At 43.8% G+C, this 17114-nt stretch overlaps 1 protein-coding gene across 1 annotated transcript in view; it reads left to right on the top strand.

The window, feature by feature from the left end:
- The window catches only part of GPI (glucose-6-phosphate isomerase), a 32301-nt gene extending 17011 nt beyond the window's left edge, over positions 1-15290 (top strand). Inside the window, exons 7-18 of the mRNA XM_083515192.1 lie at positions 1191-1262; positions 3959-4003; positions 4904-4957; positions 7219-7279; positions 7730-7773; positions 8501-8653; positions 9374-9503; positions 10656-10732; positions 12253-12381; positions 13550-13625; positions 13727-13793; positions 14729-15290. Of these exons, the coding sequence (XP_083371318.1) occupies positions 1191-1262; positions 3959-4003; positions 4904-4957; positions 7219-7279; positions 7730-7773; positions 8501-8653; positions 9374-9503; positions 10656-10732; positions 12253-12381; positions 13550-13625; positions 13727-13793; positions 14729-14852 (1032 nt within the window). The 3' untranslated portion in view covers positions 14853-15290. The remainder of the gene's footprint in view (positions 1-1190; positions 1263-3958; positions 4004-4903; positions 4958-7218; positions 7280-7729; positions 7774-8500; positions 8654-9373; positions 9504-10655; positions 10733-12252; positions 12382-13549; positions 13626-13726; positions 13794-14728) is intronic.
- Positions 15291-17114: the final 1824 nt, after the last annotated feature.

Consider the following 17114-nt stretch of genomic DNA (forward strand, 5'->3'; position numbering starts at 1 on the left):
GTATAAGAATTATTGAAAAAGAAATAAATCCAGGTTTCCTGCCTGAATGCTGTTGAGAAGACTAGCATCTCATGGCTCTCATTTGCCTGGATGCCTTTAGACAATTGGTTAGGTTTGGAAAGGGATGAATAGCATTTTTTAAAAAAGCTTGCTTTATAAACTAGTCTTTTGTTATATAATGAAAGAATTTTTTGGAGATGGATGGGAGAGGAGGAGGACGTGATGTTGGTCCTTAAAGCTACATTTTAATGGTTGAATAAACTCCAATAGAGCAGGGTGATACTGACGGAACTGCATGACTGGCCATGTCAACGTGTTTCATAAAGAGGGAAATATTTTTTTGCTGATGAGCAAATTGGGACAGTCTGGAAAATCAAGGGGAACAAAGGGCCCCATGTTTAGATCCACAGCAGATCAGTCAGAGCAATTATTGGCTTGAGTGATTTCAAATCTTCCTGCAAGTTTAAAATTAGCAATCAGAAGAAGGGCCCCATCAATCTGAATGTTCTCCAGTGCATGCCCTCTTTGTAATGAATGGGGCTTGCACAGGTCGTTGTCCTGATGGCTATTACCCAAAGTGTGTGAGAGTTCTAAATGACTTTTAAATTATCAAAAGTAGTCATTAGGATTGTGTGTGCTGCAATTTTGAGGGGAAAGTGCAGATGTGATGGAATTCAGCTTCTTGAGAACATTAAGTCAAAAAGGCAAAGAAGTGCACAAGATGGTTTGTGTTGGTACTAGCAAGCTATGTAGCTGGCATTGCTTGGGAATTTGAAGAAACCAAAAAATTGGTGGAGTTTTTAAAGGTTCTGTCCGCCATCTTGTTTCAAAATGGCACCCAATTGGATCCAAACGTAAGATGAAAACCCACTTCTCAATCACAGGAATCATGCTAGATTTGGTTATGATATCTTTATCTGAATGTGGATGGGCGGACAAAAAACTTTTCAAAATACAGATCTAGAAATAATAATGTAGGTAAAGATAATACAAATAATTATATTTTATGAAGAAGTGTGTAAGAACTAGAAACTGCTAAAATGTGTGAGCCAAGGCAGCTCTAGGTGTGCAGATGGGAGCACCTTGGACTTTGCCTGTAGTTTCCTCATTGTGCTTTCTGTTCCTTAAAAGTTGCCTAAGTGGCTTGTCTAAGTCTTTAACTGTTTTCCCCCTCTTCTCTTGGTGCACAGACTTTTACCACCCAAGAAACTATTACCAATGCTGAAACAGCCAAAGAGTGGTTCCTAAATGCTGCTAAAGATGTAAGTGAAAGTTCCTTGGTTATGTGCTCAGTTGTGTAAATAAATTAATCTGTAAAGGGGCAAATGACTAATGTAGATATAAAGGTAGCCCGGAAAGAGACTGGAGTCAGCTTCAGTGAACATTTCCTGCCTTGTCCCTTAGAAGCAAATTTTTACTTGTGGTTGGCAAGCCTTCTCCATCTCTAAAACATTTTTGGTGCAAGAGTGTTGGGTGCCGTTTCTGCTGTCTTAATTCCTGCTAGGAACTGCTACATGCTTTCACCCAGGTGGTCATAGAACTGTAGCTGGAATCCTCTACAAAAGTTCCAGCTGAAACTGCAAACTGGGAGCCAGTCTTCAGAATGTGTTTGCCCATCCTTCCTTCCTAGTTGGCATTTAGCTACGGTCCTCTGCAGCAATACTAACCACAGTTACCTCCACAGCCATGGTTTGCAAATGCATCTCAAAGCATTGCCTCGTAGTCTGGTTTATGAGGGAGCCAGGTGACTGTTGGTGGACATGACTGAATGTGGGGAAGGAATGGAGGGCAGGCAGTTTCCTGTGTCATGAGAAGGGAGCACATGCCCCTCAGGCAGACTCCAGGCCTGCAAATGTTGTTGCAGGGAGAGCCTGTGTTCCATCTGCGCAGGCCTGAGGTGTCTTAGCAGACTCCTCCCTGGGAAAGTTTTGGAGCCAGTTGGGCTGCAAGGAAACCTGAGAGTAAAGGCAAGCTAGCGAGTGCCCCTTTGATATTTGGCAACTCCTTTGCAGCCTGAAACCAGGTTGTACTTGAGACAGGACTTGGCCTTTTCAAAGGCAGATGCCTGAACTATGAATAAGTTCCCTGAAGTGGAGCCCTGCGTTCTCCAGCAACTTCTAAAAGGATGTGCTGCTTCTTTGCTATAACTATCTTTATCCTGATGGAGGGGCAGAATTGCCTGTTTAATGGAGTCTAAAAAAGACACTGTGCAGACACTGAACTGCAGAAGAAGCTGGGGTTGAGAGGTTGTTAATAGCTGCATGGTATGGGGCAGTTAAACAGCCTTTTCATACTGGCACATGTTGCTCTTGCAAAATGCCTCCCCACCACATTACAATTCTAAAAATGATGAAATCGCTAGGAAGAAACCAGGACACCCCCCCAAAAAAAACCCCAGCTCCAATAGGGTGGAATCTGGAGGGCCATAATCTGGGTTGGAATAATCATCATGGCAAGTAAGGCAGAAAGTTCAGGGCTAGATCCAGCACTTCTGGGGGACTGAAAGCAAGGCAAGCTTAGTGTGCAAGCTGTGGGTACACTACAGTAGGTACACTATAATATTTTTATTTATACTACTCCCAATATAAGCATACAAAACACACCAAACCATTTTGTGCTTTTTAAAACAAGTGTAACTATCTTCAACCCCTAAACTTGCTTTCTAGAGTGATAGAATACCATATACCACTGTTTAATTGATACAGTACACTGTTTAATGCCCAGGAGGGGATCCTTGGCATTGCTTGATGCTCTGCCACTGTGTCCAACAAGTCTGGTGGTGTTGCTGTTAAATGCCAGGTTGGTTTGATCCAACGCTGTGCTTTTGTAACCGGTGTATGAGCTGCAGCTGGTAAAAAGTACTCCTTGTGCTTATGCCATCACTGCATGGCGGTGAGCTGTAATGTCTTGAGGAGGAAGTTGGTTGTGCTCATTCCACAGACAAATTCATTTCTGCAGCAAGAACAGTTCCCTCCAGGTTTGCTGGAGTACAACCCACCCCCTCCAGCCCCCAGAGGTCAGGAGTGATGGGAGTTGTTGTCCAGAGACTTGGGGAGGGGGTACCATGTTGGGTACCCCTGCTATGTATAAACTGGAGCTCAAGTCTACTTTGTTGGGCAGTTAATAATAATATTTAAAGCAAGCTTAGCTACTCTGGAGAACAGTCAGCAAATGCTGTCCCAAGGGAATACATACCTGAGTTGATGTTTATCGCAGGATATTTATCTTAATTGAATATTTCTTAATTGAGGGAGTGGCTTTCATGTTGTGTTTTCAGAAACATTGACTTTCCTCAGTGTATTGATGTTCCTTGATAAGAAGCTCAGTAATGACTGACATGCTCTCCCTCCCAAAAGGCAGTTTGCCCACCTCCTACCTTATTTCCCTCCTGGCTGCACCTTTGGTGTTGGGAACGCTCTGAAGTGCAAACTCAGTTCATTAGTCCGGCTCTTGGTAACACTTGGCAGCCTGTCTGGCATCCCTTTGGACAAGGCCTATCACGTAAAGCATAGCAGGAATCCTTTTGTAGGGTACAGGATATCATTGATTCCTGTGACAATCTGTAAAAACAAACAGGCATAAAACCAATTTTTGTGGTAGCAACAGTTTTTAGTATGTTAGGTTTTAACCTCTTCTTTCACCTGGTGGTTTCAGTAATGTTTATTGTGGTAGTAACTTTAGGAATTAAGGACTTCCTTTTTTTGAGACTGCTGGCTTTATGATGAGTTAAATTTTGTTGGTGTTTTTAAAATGATGTATGCTTTTGCTGAATAAAGGTTCCATGAAGGTAAAAAACAAACAAACCTGATAGGACACCTATTTAGCCTTGGGTTGGGGAGGCGGAGCAGCAGTGGTGGTCTCTGAACTTTAGTTATGATTTCCAGGGCTGTCATGGCAGTTCAGAATATATTGATTGTTTTGTTACCCAACAATCTTCCTTCCTTCCTTTTCTTTCAAGCCTGCGGCTGTGGCCAAGCACTTTGCTGCCTTGTCTACCAACGGGGTGAGTATTTCAGTTTATAAGTTTCTGTAGTTTTTTGCCCTTCTAGAACAATTTAATAGCAGTGTTGGGATCAAAGTAATGTGATGCGGAGATCAGTGATGCCAAGTCTCCTGTTGCTTTTGTTGTTTTACAAAACAGCTGTTGCCTTGAAGATGTGGGAACATTTTGATGACTTTAGGTCTTCCCCTCCCGAGTTTGTAGCATATTTGAGGAAATTGCATGGCGGGAAGGAAAGAGTGAACCCCTCCCCTCCATTGCCATTCCTAAATCTCCCATGGCACTTCTGGTTTGGCTCACAGCTGAAAATATATGGTGGAAATAGAAAGCAATACTATTGGAATCTCTTGAAATATTCTACATACTGTACTTAGTGAATTGATGCTACATGTGCTGGTTCTTAACTTGCCAAAATGGCACTCCTTGCTGAAGCGGGTGGGGTGTCCTAACAACACTCAGCAGCACCCTTAACAAACTACAGCTCCCAGAATTCTTTGGCGGATGTCATTGGCTGTTTAAAGTGGTATAATGCTTTAAGTGTATAGTGTGAATGTGGCCTTATTCTTCCTTCTCTTTAAGAAATACAGCCACAATAATATATTGGTTGCTCTATAGATGTAAATAGTGTTGCTCAGGCTTTCCCAAGAAAGCTCTGCTTTGATAAACATTCCTACTACGGCTTCTCAGCCACTGAATGCGTTTTGAATATGTATTTTCCCAACCGTAACTGGAGATGCCACTGAGGGTTGAATGTGGGGTCTTCTGTATGCAAAGCAGCTGCTCCACCATTGAGCCACAGCCCTAGTAATTTTTGCAGGCTTCTCTGCCTAGCACCAATCTGATCTCTAACTGTTGCTTTCTCTATCTCTCTCTCCCCCCCCCCCCAACTTTCCCTCTTTTTAGCCTAAAGTTAAAGACTTTGGAATTGACACTCAGAACATGTTCGAGTTTTGGGACGTAAGTAAAACATGCTATGCAAGTCCATCATTGGACAATAGGACAGTGCTTCTCACTCTTCTAGAATTCAGGCTCCCCACAGACACATTTTCCTCTGGATACACAGGGAATCATTGCATGCAGCCTACATCTGCACCCAGGAACCTGTTGTGAGACAGCAAGGCTTCTGAATACCAGTTGCTGGAAGCAACACGGGGTGGGGGAGAGGTCTTGTGCTTGGCTCCTGCTTGTGGGCTTCCCAGAAGAGGCGTCCGGTTGACAACTGTGAGAATAGGAAGCTGGACTAAATAGGAAGCTGGATCTGCCTGATCCAGACAGCTCTTCTTACATTCTTAGTTGTTGTTTTTTTACTAAAACAACAAACCATTAATGCTCAAACATACGTTAGCATGTACACAGACAGATACACACCAACGGATCAGAGTCTTCTCCTAAACATCCAGAGCCAGTGTGGTGTAGTGGTTAAGAGCGGTAGACTCGTAATCTGGGGAACCGGGTTCACGTCTCCACTCCTCCACATGCAGCTGCTGGGTGACCTTGGGCCAGTCACACTTCTTTGAAGTCTCTCAGCCCCACACACCTCACAGAGTGTTTGTTTTGGGGGAGGAAGGGAAAGGAGAATGTTAGCCGCTTTGAGACTCCTTCGGGTAGTGATAAAGCAGGATATCAAATCCAAACTCTTCTTCTTCTTGTGTTAACCAAGTGGGGGAATGAAAGCTTCCATGATTTTGCCCAATCTTTAAAGCCATACAGGTTGGTAGGCATCAGTGCCTCAGGACCTGATAATTCCTAGGAACTGTATATGCCTTCCAGGTGTGAACCTCCCTCCTGAGTTTGGGATAGAATTAAAGTCCGTTCCGCAGCAGCAGCGATGTGCTGACCCCCCTCTCCTTTGCTAATATTTGCAGTGCCGGGGAGCTTTGATGAAGGGCAGATTTTGGGGGTCACCACCATGAATACACTGCAGAAAGTCTGGCCTCTTTGGCTCTTTTGCTAAGGAACTTGTCAAAGGTCAAGCTAGGAGGCCTCTGAACACATTTCAGTCTAGACAGCTGCTGGGTAATAGGAGATAGTTTGCTGCTCCCAACTTCTGGACTTCATGAGTTATTATAAGCTGTGACATTTTGCCTGATGGGAGCCTACTGTATATAATCTAGGTCAGTAAAAAGGTCAAATGTCAGCCTTGCTTGAGATCTTGAAAGTGGTGCAGGGGCTGAACTTCGATCTTTGAGCTTATCATAAACTGACTGGCAGTGAAGAATCCAAAGTTCATGACCGTCCAAGGATTTGGCTGCACCTTTTCCTTACCTCATCCTCCTGCCATAGAAAGGTGTCCCTTTCCCACGTGCCAGATTCCTCCTTAAGGTGCCCAAGCTCAGGTGGCAAAGCTCTGCCCCAAATGCATACCCTGAGAGGGATGCATACCCTGGCACTGGGAATGCCCACTTGCTCCCTTTCATCTGGTGCCTCATTTCCCCCTAGTTTGGTGGGTCAAACTTCCCCTTATCCCTCTTTTCTAAGTCCTAAGAATCCAAAAGCTAGTGCTCATTCTACTCATAGTAGACCTATTGAAATTTGTTTGCATGACTAACGTGGGTGCATTAATTTCAGTGATCTGCTCTGAGTAGCTACAACCCACATTATTTTGCTTTAAACATCTGTTTTGTGATTTCTGTTGTAATGGCCACTGGTGACAAACAATAACAGGCACTTTGGAACTCCTTGCCTCTTGATTTGAGGCAGGTGTTTTCGGTGCCTGTTAAAACAACTTTGTTGAGGCAAACCTATACAGACATTCAGAACTTGCATGTTTTATTTTTATTTTGCTACTTTTTGCATCTTTTGGAAATTTTTAATACCTGTTTTCTATCAGTAACTAATGTTTTATTTTATAAAACATTATAATATATTACATCAAGCAGTATATATATATAAAAATACTTGACTGACTTTTTCTGTAAACTCTCCCCCCCCCCCGCAAGTGATATAGAGATGTTACAGTGCCTGCTTTTGCCATGGATTCAATCTACAGCCACCTTTGCTCTCCAGACATTTTGGGCTAGAAAATCCCCCATCAGTGACTCTGGCTGTTGGGCTAAAGGAGAGTTGTAGTTCAAAATATCTGGAGAGCACCCAGTTGAAGTGAATTGGGGGTTCTGTGCTGGAGTGCTTTGCAGAGGAGTACCTGGTGGTTTGTGCCTAGAATACCTTGATCTTCTCAAATGACTTTCCTCTCACCCTACCCTCTTTTCTGTTTGCAGTGGGTTGGTGGCCGTTATTCATTGTGGTCTGCCATTGGCCTCTCCATTGCTCTACATATTGGTACGTATCCAGAGTTGTTGGCATGATATCTTCTACTGCTACTATGCTGGGCTGATACCTTTGGTTTTGGGGGCTTAAAAAAAAAAGATCAAGTACCTTTTAAAAAGCTAACTATTTTTTTTATTATTAAAAAAATTGAGTGGCTCATAACTTTACAGATAGCTGTTTCTGGTTCTCAAAACTAGAATAGAAATCTAATAAAAATGGGGGCAGGGAGCAGCCTCCTTCTCTTCTTTCCAAGTTGAATGCTGTGTTGACTCAGTAGGGTTAAATTGTACAAGCACGTTGGGTTCGGATCATCAAAATCCAAACCACAAACTGCTTTTGAGTTTGACAAACCTAGCAAGCAAATGAAACAATGAGGAATAGAATTTTGCAGTTGTGTGGTTTGCAAACTGGCGTTTCCACTTAATAATACTGGTGTTTGCTTTTAAAAAAAAATCTATTTAGGTTACGATAACTTCGAGAAGCTGCTTGCTGGAGCCCATTGGATGGTGAGTATTTGGTTATTCTTCACAGATGATTGTGTCTGTGTCTCCACCTATTTGGTGACTTTAAACTAGGATTGGACAAAGTCATGGAGGAGAGGGCTATCAGTAGCTACTAGCCAATACTGATATGCTTTGCACCCGAAGCAGTAATGCTTCTGAACACCAGTCACTGGGAACCTCAGGAGGAGAAGAGTGCTGCTCTTGAACTCAGGTCCTTCAAGAGAGCTTTCCATGAAGACCTCAGAATGGCCACTATGAGAACAGGATGCTGGACTAGATGGGTCATCAGCCTGATCAGAAGGGCTCTTCTTACGGTTTTAACCTGGTTGTTAGTTGGGGTTATGTAGGGCAAGCAAGAAACACCCCCCCCCCCAATTCTTAATCAGTCATCTCTCTGGCTTGGTAGATCACAAGCATTGGTCATACACAGTTAAAATCCATGCAACTCCCATTCACAGTTATAGGAACTGGTAGAAGCACCACTGTCTGAATGGGTTCTTATTTTCCAGTATGTTCAGAGGTTCTAGTATTATCCTCCCCTCTGCCCAGTGCACTATTGGCTTTCACAAAGTAAAAACGTCTGCTTTCTACTGCTAGAAGCCAGCTCTGCATTGTTCTAAAGAAGCTGGAGTTTCATGAGTATGTTTGACATTGGGTCCAGGATGGCCCAAGTGTGCTGTAGGTTTGGTTTTTAGAACATGGGTGTGTTTTACATCCATTTCCCTAACAGGACAATCACTTCCGCACCACTCCTCTGGAGAAGAACGTGCCTGTGTTGCTGGCAATGCTAGGGGTCTGGTATATCAACTGCTTCGGGACTGAGACCCATGCGCTTCTGCCCTACGACCAGTACATGCACCGCTTTGCAGCATACTTCCAGCAGGTAAGGAGTTGTCGTCCTTGGAGTCATTCCCTTGTGCTCCTTATCGGTTGGTCTGCTCTCTGAATCCGGGCTTGCAATCTTAGGAGCGGAATGAGGATCTGTGAATGCCCACTGGGCACATTGGGTGCAGGGAAGCATCCACGTTAATTGCAGTCTGTGGGTAGTTCCACCAAATAAGAGTTGTGGCTTGCTGGGTCACAGGCTGCCAATGCTGCACGGAGTGCAGGCCACTGTCCAACCCTCCTGGTGGTGCACAATTAGCTGTGTGTGTCTCCTCTGTTCTGGCTGATTCTAGTACTATATATGGTTTCATTGCTGCTGTTTTACTGTATGTCTTTTATTGAAATGAGTTTTATTTCCTGATTATTATTTCTTTGTTACACTTTTGCAAGTACAGTGTTACCTCGGGTTACATACGCTTCAGGTTACATACGCTTCAGGTTACAGACTCCACTAACCCAGAAAAAGTACCTCAGGTTAAGAACTTTGCTTCAGGATGAGAACAGAAACCGTGCTCCGGTGGCGCAGTGGCAGCGGAAGGCCCCATTAGCTAAAGTGGTGCTTCAGGTTAAGAATAGTTTCAGGTTAAGAACAGACCTCCAGAACAAATTAAGTACTTAACCCGAGGGGTACCACTGTATCTTGGAGACTTCTAAAGTGACTAATAAATTGAATTGGTGGTGATTTATGTATTAAGTTTGAACCTCCGCTGTCATTTAGGGAGACATGGAATCCAATGGGAAATACATCACCAAGAAGGGCACTCGTGTGGATTACAATACTGGGCCAATTGTGTGGGGTGAGCCTGGAACCAATGGGCAGCACGCTTTCTATCAGCTGATCCATCAAGGTATGTTGAAAAGTGGATCCCATATTCTGAGCATTTTAGTAGAGCCAGTTATCCCAGAGTTGGAAGGGGCCTTGGAGGCGGTGTCTCATCCAGGAAGGACAATATAGGACGACCAGGCAGGTGCCTGGCCAGGCTGCACCTAATAACTTTCACCAAAGGAGAGCAACCCACATATCCAGACAGCCTATGCCACTGTCAAACAACTTCTTCAGTGTTGTTGAGTTCCATGCCTGCTTTCCATAGTTAAACCTAGCTCAAGGTGGCTTACAACATCAAAAGGTGTGTGTGTGTGTACACACACACAGATTATGTAGTCATGATCAATAAATGAAAACATCTCAGCAGGTATACAATTAAACAATCCCCACATGAGTCGTAATAAGGTCTAACAATAAAAATACACAAGTATGAAACATCTCCAAAATTAAATCTTGACCCCCAACAAAAATCTGAGCACCAGCTTCTGTAGTAGGAGCCAGTCAGCCACATACACCCCCCCCCCCCGTGACCAGGTGGTAATAGACCAGTTAAAGCAGGGAGCAGGTCATATAGGACTCCCAGCAAAGATCGTCTTCTCGTGTTCAGCTGAAATCTGCAAATTCCACATATTTAAAATTTATTTGGGTTTTGTTTTGTTTTGTTTTTGCTTACATCCCACATTTCGTTTGAGAAGCTCAAGGTGTCATGCACAGTTCTCCTCCCTCTCCCTGTATTACCCTCACAACAACCCTGTGAGGTAGGTTAGCCTGAGAGGGGGTTGACTGGCCCAAGGTGATGTAATGAGCTTCACAGCTTATTTGGGGATCGGAACCCTGGTCTCCCAGGTCCTGACCAGACTTTGTAACCTCCACCAGCATACCACATTGGTTCACGTTCTGTCCTTTGGCGTAGCAGAGAGCAAGTTGATGTATCTCAGGCACTTATTAATCTGACCACTGTAATAGTGCTCCAGTTTGATGTGAAGTAAGCATCTGCGTAAGCCACTGTCAGTGTGTTACAGCAGCGGAGAGGTCAGGTCACTTAAAAATAAAGCAGCAAATTAGAACTAGTTTCCTACGGTTAACCTTGTCGAACAAGTTTTCTTAATGAAACCTAACTGCATCAAAGTGAGACTCTCATAAAATCTCTTTCTTTTTCTTTCCTTTTTGGTAGGAACTCGTATGATCCCGTGTGACTTCCTCATCCCAGTCCAGACGCAGAATCCTATCAGGAAAGGGCTGCATCACAAGGTGAATGGCCAACAACGAATAGCTTGTTTTCAAAGCAGTTTCTTGCATGTGGGAAAACTTGCATACCACAGAGAAAGCAGATCCTTGCAAGAGATTCTTCTTTGGAGATGCTTTCATACAAACTCAAGACGTTCCCTTATACAGTGGAACCTCTACTCATGTACGGAATCCGTTCCGGAGGTCCGTTCGTGAGGCGATCTGGGTCGCTGGGAGAAGCGGCGTTCTGCGCATGCGCATTTGGCGGCTGTGTCATTCTGCGCATATGCAGAAGGTGGCAGCTGCTTCTGCGCATGCACGAATTGTGGCAAACCCAGTATTTACTTCCGGGTTTGCCGCGGTCGTGAGTCGAATTGTTCACGAATAGGGGCAGTGGTAAGTCAAAGTTCTACTGTACTGAATCAGTTTGTATGTCTGTTGAGCCCAGCCCAGCTCCTGCCAGCACAGGGTTTTGAAGCAAAGCTGTGTATAAAACAAGTACATTGAACAAAATTGCTATTCGGCATAATTCTATGATATGCTACACAAGGTAAAATATATACACATATGTATACATACATACATATGTATATATACATGTGTATATATTTTACCTTGTGTAGCATAGCTGGCTTGGCTCAGCTACTTGCTTTGATGAGCATTGTAAGAAATGAAGCCCAGTCTCTGGGTTCTGAGATTTCAGCATGTGCTATCAGAAGTGAATAGGTTCCATCTTCCTTGCTTTAAAGGGAGGCAGTGGCTAGCAAAGGGACTTGGCAACAGGCCTCCAGCAAGAGATACATGTTTTTTAGCAGCTTACCAGTTCTAGGGTGTGCTATCAATTATTGGTTTTGGGGAAGTGGGCGGTGGGGTGGAGTTGGGTGAATAATCACAGTTAAAAAGGCAGTTATCCTCATCTGTTCCTTTTTGGATTTCACTTCCTTCGATCATAGTATTTGCAATCCTGCCCTAACCATTTATATTTTAATAGTAACTGAAACTGGCACCTTCCAAAATCTGGCAATTGCCAACCTTGGCACTACCAGTAAATACCCAATTAATAGTTTAAGATGAGAATTTAAGTTGAAATCAATTCAACAGAGCTAGCTCACTTGCCTTTTTTTTAGGTGTTGGCCAATAATTTTGTGGATCTTTGTAAAGCTGGAATCCCAAAATGTGGCAACTTCATTGCATTCCTACCACATGTGCAAGAAGTACGCCTTCATTTTGCACCCCTCCAACACCATGGAGTATGAATTGGATTGATATTCGCCAGGTATAGAGGAGTAAGATGCCATTTCTGGAGTGCTTTCAGTGCAGTTTCCTTAAATGAAGCTGGGATTGCTTTGTAGGGAAATTTTGCCCATGTGGTATTCCAGTCCTTGGCAACAGAAATAAAAATATTAATATGAACAGTTGTGATATGCAAATCTATTTTATTATGTATTAAAAAAGGATGGAGAAAATCAGCAGCAGGGTATCTCTGTCCTAATCCTGGTCACCACAGAAAATGACACAGGCCTCTCTCTCTCCTTTCCTGCTAGATCCTTCTGGCCAATTTCCTTGCCCAGACTGAGGCCTTAATGAAAGGGAAGACCACAGACGAAGCTCGTAAAGAGCTGCAGGCTTCTGGGCTGAGCGGGGATGCCCTGGAGAAGATTCTTCCACACAAGGTACCGTTTCAAGCACCTGGGTGGGTCACAGGCATTGCACCGTGGTTTGCAACTGGATAAACTGAAGGCCAACCAGGGTGACTCCCCTGTGAGGAAAGGTTGCTGTGTTAGGGGCCTCTTAGAGGAAAGGTGAGCAAGAGGTGGCATGATAGAAGTTGATGAAATTATGGCTACCGTGGAGAAAATGGGTAGAGAAAAGTCCTGTCCCCCAATAACCCTAGAACTCAAGGCCATCCAATGAAGCAGAATGTTGGAAGATTCAGGACAGTAAAGAAATAATAATAATAATTTATTTATACTCTGCCCATCTGGCTGGCTTTCCCCAGCCACTCTGGGCAGCTCCCAACAGAATATTAAAAACACGATAAAACATCAAAGATTAAAAACTTCCCTAAAGAAAGGACTTCTTCACACAGCTCAGAGTTAAAGTGTGGAACTTGCTGCCACAGAAGGCAGTGGTGGCCAGCAGCTTGGATGGCTTTAAAAAACAGTTTTGGACAAATTAATAGAAAAGGCAGTCAGTGGCTATTAGCTGTCAGAGGCAGTTATGTTTCTGAATACCAGTTGCTGGAAACCAGAGCAGGGGAGAACACTCTTCTTGCTTGCTGGTTTTTGACAGGCATCTGGTTGGCCACTCTGAGAACAGGATGCTGAACTAAGTGGGGCATTGGTCTGATCCTGCTGGCTGTTCTAATGTTCTTACGATACTGAGCCACCTACAGGCAAAGACTCATTTGACCCTGCCTGTATAAATTAAATACTTTCATATAAATGAAAGCTTTCACTTAAAAAAAGAAAAGAAACAAATACTGTGGCCTGAACAGTCATCTGTTTTGAAGTGGTATCGAAGTATTTATTGTCTTTAGGGTCTTACAGGGGAAGACAGGTCCCTGCTCCAAGGACACTACAAATCTAAGCCTGTCCGTGACAGCCAGGCACCAAACAAGGGATGAGTATGGGTGCTTGAGCTTTTGCTTTTATGAGCCGGAAGGACCCAAATGTTCAGACACAAGCTTGTTCAAGGGAGGATTTGAAGAAGTGGCACACCCTGTAGCTGTTATGGTTTTTCACTGATGATTTGGCTGTGAAAAAATAAGATGCATTATTGACAGGTGTCTGAAGAGTAGAGTGTAATAATAAATGTTTATCTCTTGTGTTTCCTTTATAGGTCTTTGAAGGAAACCGCCCAACCAATTCCATTGTGTTTACTAAGCTTAACCCATTCATTCTTGGAGCCTTAATTGGTAAACATCTTACTCTTGAGTCTTTGTATTCATAGGCTGCTTTGTCTTCTATAAGACTCACTACTCATCCTGCCTGTCTTCTTTTCTTTAATCTGTTACAGCGATGTATGAACATAAGATCTTTGTTCAAGGAGTTGTATGGGATATCAACAGTTATGACCAGTGGGGGTAAGTCACTTTCATGTATATGGGGGGAGGGGCTTTCCTTGCAAAATGAGTCTCTTTCCTAGGGGTTGGACTCCCACTTAACTTGAAGATCAGTCTAGGTCAAACTTGTTTCATAGTGGAAGAATAAGCTATTTGCACCTTGGCCTATTGCTGTAGCAACTTTGCTAAAGGATCAGCAGGTAATGTTCTTGACAGGTTGGACTGATCTTCATTGCCATCAATTGTGTGAGAAGTTTCCCCTTTAGACAACCAAGCTGCACTTAGTTACTGAAAAGCCTCCTGCTTTTTTTGGTTATGCTTTTGTAAATAAAAACACCTAAAAAAGCAAAAGTTAAACGTACATAGTTGGAAACATATACTGAAGGGAATACATTATTCCCCTTTATTAAGGGGAATGATCCCACCTTTATTATGAAGAGCCTTGCTGGATCAGGCCAAAGGGGGTTCATCCAGTCTAACATTCTGTTCTCACAGTGGCCACCCAGGCACCTGTGGGAAATGTGCAAGCAGAATTTGAGCCCAAGAAACCCTCTTCCCTTCCTATGGTTTCCAGCAACTCGCATTCAGGAACATTACTGCCTCCAAATTGAAGGCAAAGCAATATCCATCAAGATTAGTAACCATGAAAATACACATTCTGGATTGCTTCTTCTCAGCCAGTAAAACTGTTCCTGCCAGTGTGGCTCAACAGCTAGCTAGCATGTATTTGGACTGGGAAGACCTCGGATCAATCCTCTGCTCAGCCACAAAGCCTGCCTTGTTCACCTTAGGTTGTACTGCCTACCACCGATTGTGTGGTTGCAGGCCTTGCTGATTTGCACCCATGCTGCCCTAAGCTTCTTGGAGGAAAACCAGGTTATAACCAGTGTCTAAGCCAGGCCTTTGGCCTCTAGCCTAAATCCATCCTTTTCCTTCCCTTTGTATGTAAAAACCAGCGTTGAGCTTGGAAAGCAGCTGGCCAAGAAAATTGAGCCAGAACTGGAATCTGATGCGCCGGTGACATCTCACGATTCCTCCACCAACGGGCTGATCAGCTTCATCAAGAAACACCGGGCCTGATCTGAGGGCAGGAGGGCTGCGTGCCGACGACAATCCAACCGCCAAACACCCAGTTCGATGTTGTAGTCTGTGCTTCATTAACCACTCTTAACCGGAATAGCACTTTTTTCACCAGTTCTGGCCTCTCTTCACTTGTTAGCTGTTAACGGTTAGCCTTGTTGCTTTTTTGAGCGTTGTTGCAAACAAAACCTTTTTTAATCTTGTGACACCTGGAAAATGCTGGTTAGTTGCTGTTCGTGGCAGCTGAATTGTAACTGTTGGGTACTGTTCCCCCACCCACTCACTCCCCGCTCCAGCTCCACTCTGTATTGCCTAGATGGAAGCTGCACAACAGGCAGCAGCAAAAAACCCCTTTGCCTGCACTGTATCTTGTGAAGCTGGTGCCATTGTGAGACACCCCACCCCAACTTGTACAAGATTATACCACAGTTAACTAAACATGGCTGCTTTGTGTTTTTCTCCTTTTATTTTGAGGTGTGAATGTGGTGTCTGAGCACTTAATGGTTTTGTTGGCTCTTTCCCATGACATAGTTAACCTTTTGGTTTCATCCTGAGCTGAATATATACATGATACATATATGAAGGTTCTCATACACACAGCCATCAGTAGTCTTTAACCTTTGTGAAATTGTCTAATCCTCTTTTTAAAGCCAAGCAGATTTGTGGGAGCACACACTGCACTGTTCTGAATCTTCCAGCATCTGGCTTCCTTGGAGGCCTATGAGTTCTCCTATCATGAGAGGGGGAGAAAACTTAACTATCCACTTTTTCCTTGCCTTACATACCTGCCATGCCTCTTTTCTCTTAATTAAACACCACGTGTCATGATTGTTCTTCATTGGGCAGTTGCTCCAGTCCTCTGGTTGTTTGGGTTCCCATTTTCTGAAGCTCTTCCAGCTCTGCACTACTCTCTGCTAATTGTAACTCAAAGAGGGGTCTCCTAACAACTTTCAGCACCCTTAACAAACTACAACTGTTTAAAGTTGCATGGTCCTGCTTGATGGGCCCTCATTCTGCAGCGGGGCTGGGGGGAGAATCCCTCAGGCCCATTCTGTCATTTTATTAAAGGGGTGCCATTAAGAACATGAGAAGAGCCCTGCAGCAGCTGGATCAGGCCAAAGGAGGCACATCTTCTCCAGCATCCTGTTCTCACGGGGGCCTGCACCTCATGGAGAGCCAGCCATTTACTTCTGCTATTTTTGTGTGTATTGACTCACATGGTCTTGTAATTCCTTTCTGAAGGCAACAGAAGTGCTGAGGAGGCAAAAGCAGGTCAGATAGTCTTCTCTGCAACCTGGTGGCCTCCAGATGTGTTGGACTAAATCTCCCATCAGCCCCAGGTAGCAGGACTAACAGCTATGAATGATGGGAGCTGTAGTTCAAATCATCTCAAGGGTACCAGGTTGGAGAAAGCTGGCTTCTGGGCCCCTTCCTCTTCCTTTTTGTAGCTTCTCAAAATGACTTGAGCCACATCTAAGTTGCTTTTCTTCCAGAATAGCTGCTCGAAAAGCTCTTTCTCCATTTGACACGCTCCATTCCCCTATCGTGAATTAATTGCAGAGATGAGAGCTGGAGATTAAGGGGTGCGTTATACAAACACCGCAGCTCAAGGATGGTGAGGCAGTTTTACTGCTCAATACAAACAGATGTACAAAGCTCATTTAAACACTTGGTTCAGTCAGACAAGTGGTTTTGCAGGCATTCAGTGTGGTGAAGCTTGAACAAAGATCCACCTGGAGGCTGTTAAATTGAGAGTCCTTCCAACCTATACAACAATAGGTTTAAAATTTCAAATACTCTTTATGGCATATGCTTTTGTGGACTAGAGCCCACTTCAGATGCATGAAAGAAAAATGTAGAGGTTTTTGTTTCAAAGCCCAAGGAGCCAGCACAAAACATTAAAACCAAAATCTCAATGCAGGACCATTTAAAATAGCAATTAAAATTATCGACAAAAATTGATTGGTGACATCAACTTTGTAGGAAAAAGAGCACCTAGCCCCCCATATGTTGCTGAACTAAAACGCCCAACATCTGACCATTCATCCTTGCTGGAGCTGTAGTGCTGTTCAGAAGTAAGGTCCACTGTGTTCAGTGCAACTTACTCCCAGGTAAGGGTATATAGGGTTGTACCCTAAATCAGGACTAGAATGGTAAGCAAATAAAAGAATATGGCTTGAAGTGACTGCTAAGGAACAAAGGGCAAAATTGAACCAGCCCTTCCACTCAAAATCTCATTTTGTCCTTCCTAAGCGATATTGA

Source organism: Podarcis liolepis (assembly GCF_965112155.1).
Source record: "Podarcis liolepis genome assembly, chromosome: 7".
NCBI lineage: Eukaryota > Metazoa > Chordata > Lepidosauria > Squamata > Lacertidae > Podarcis > Podarcis liolepis.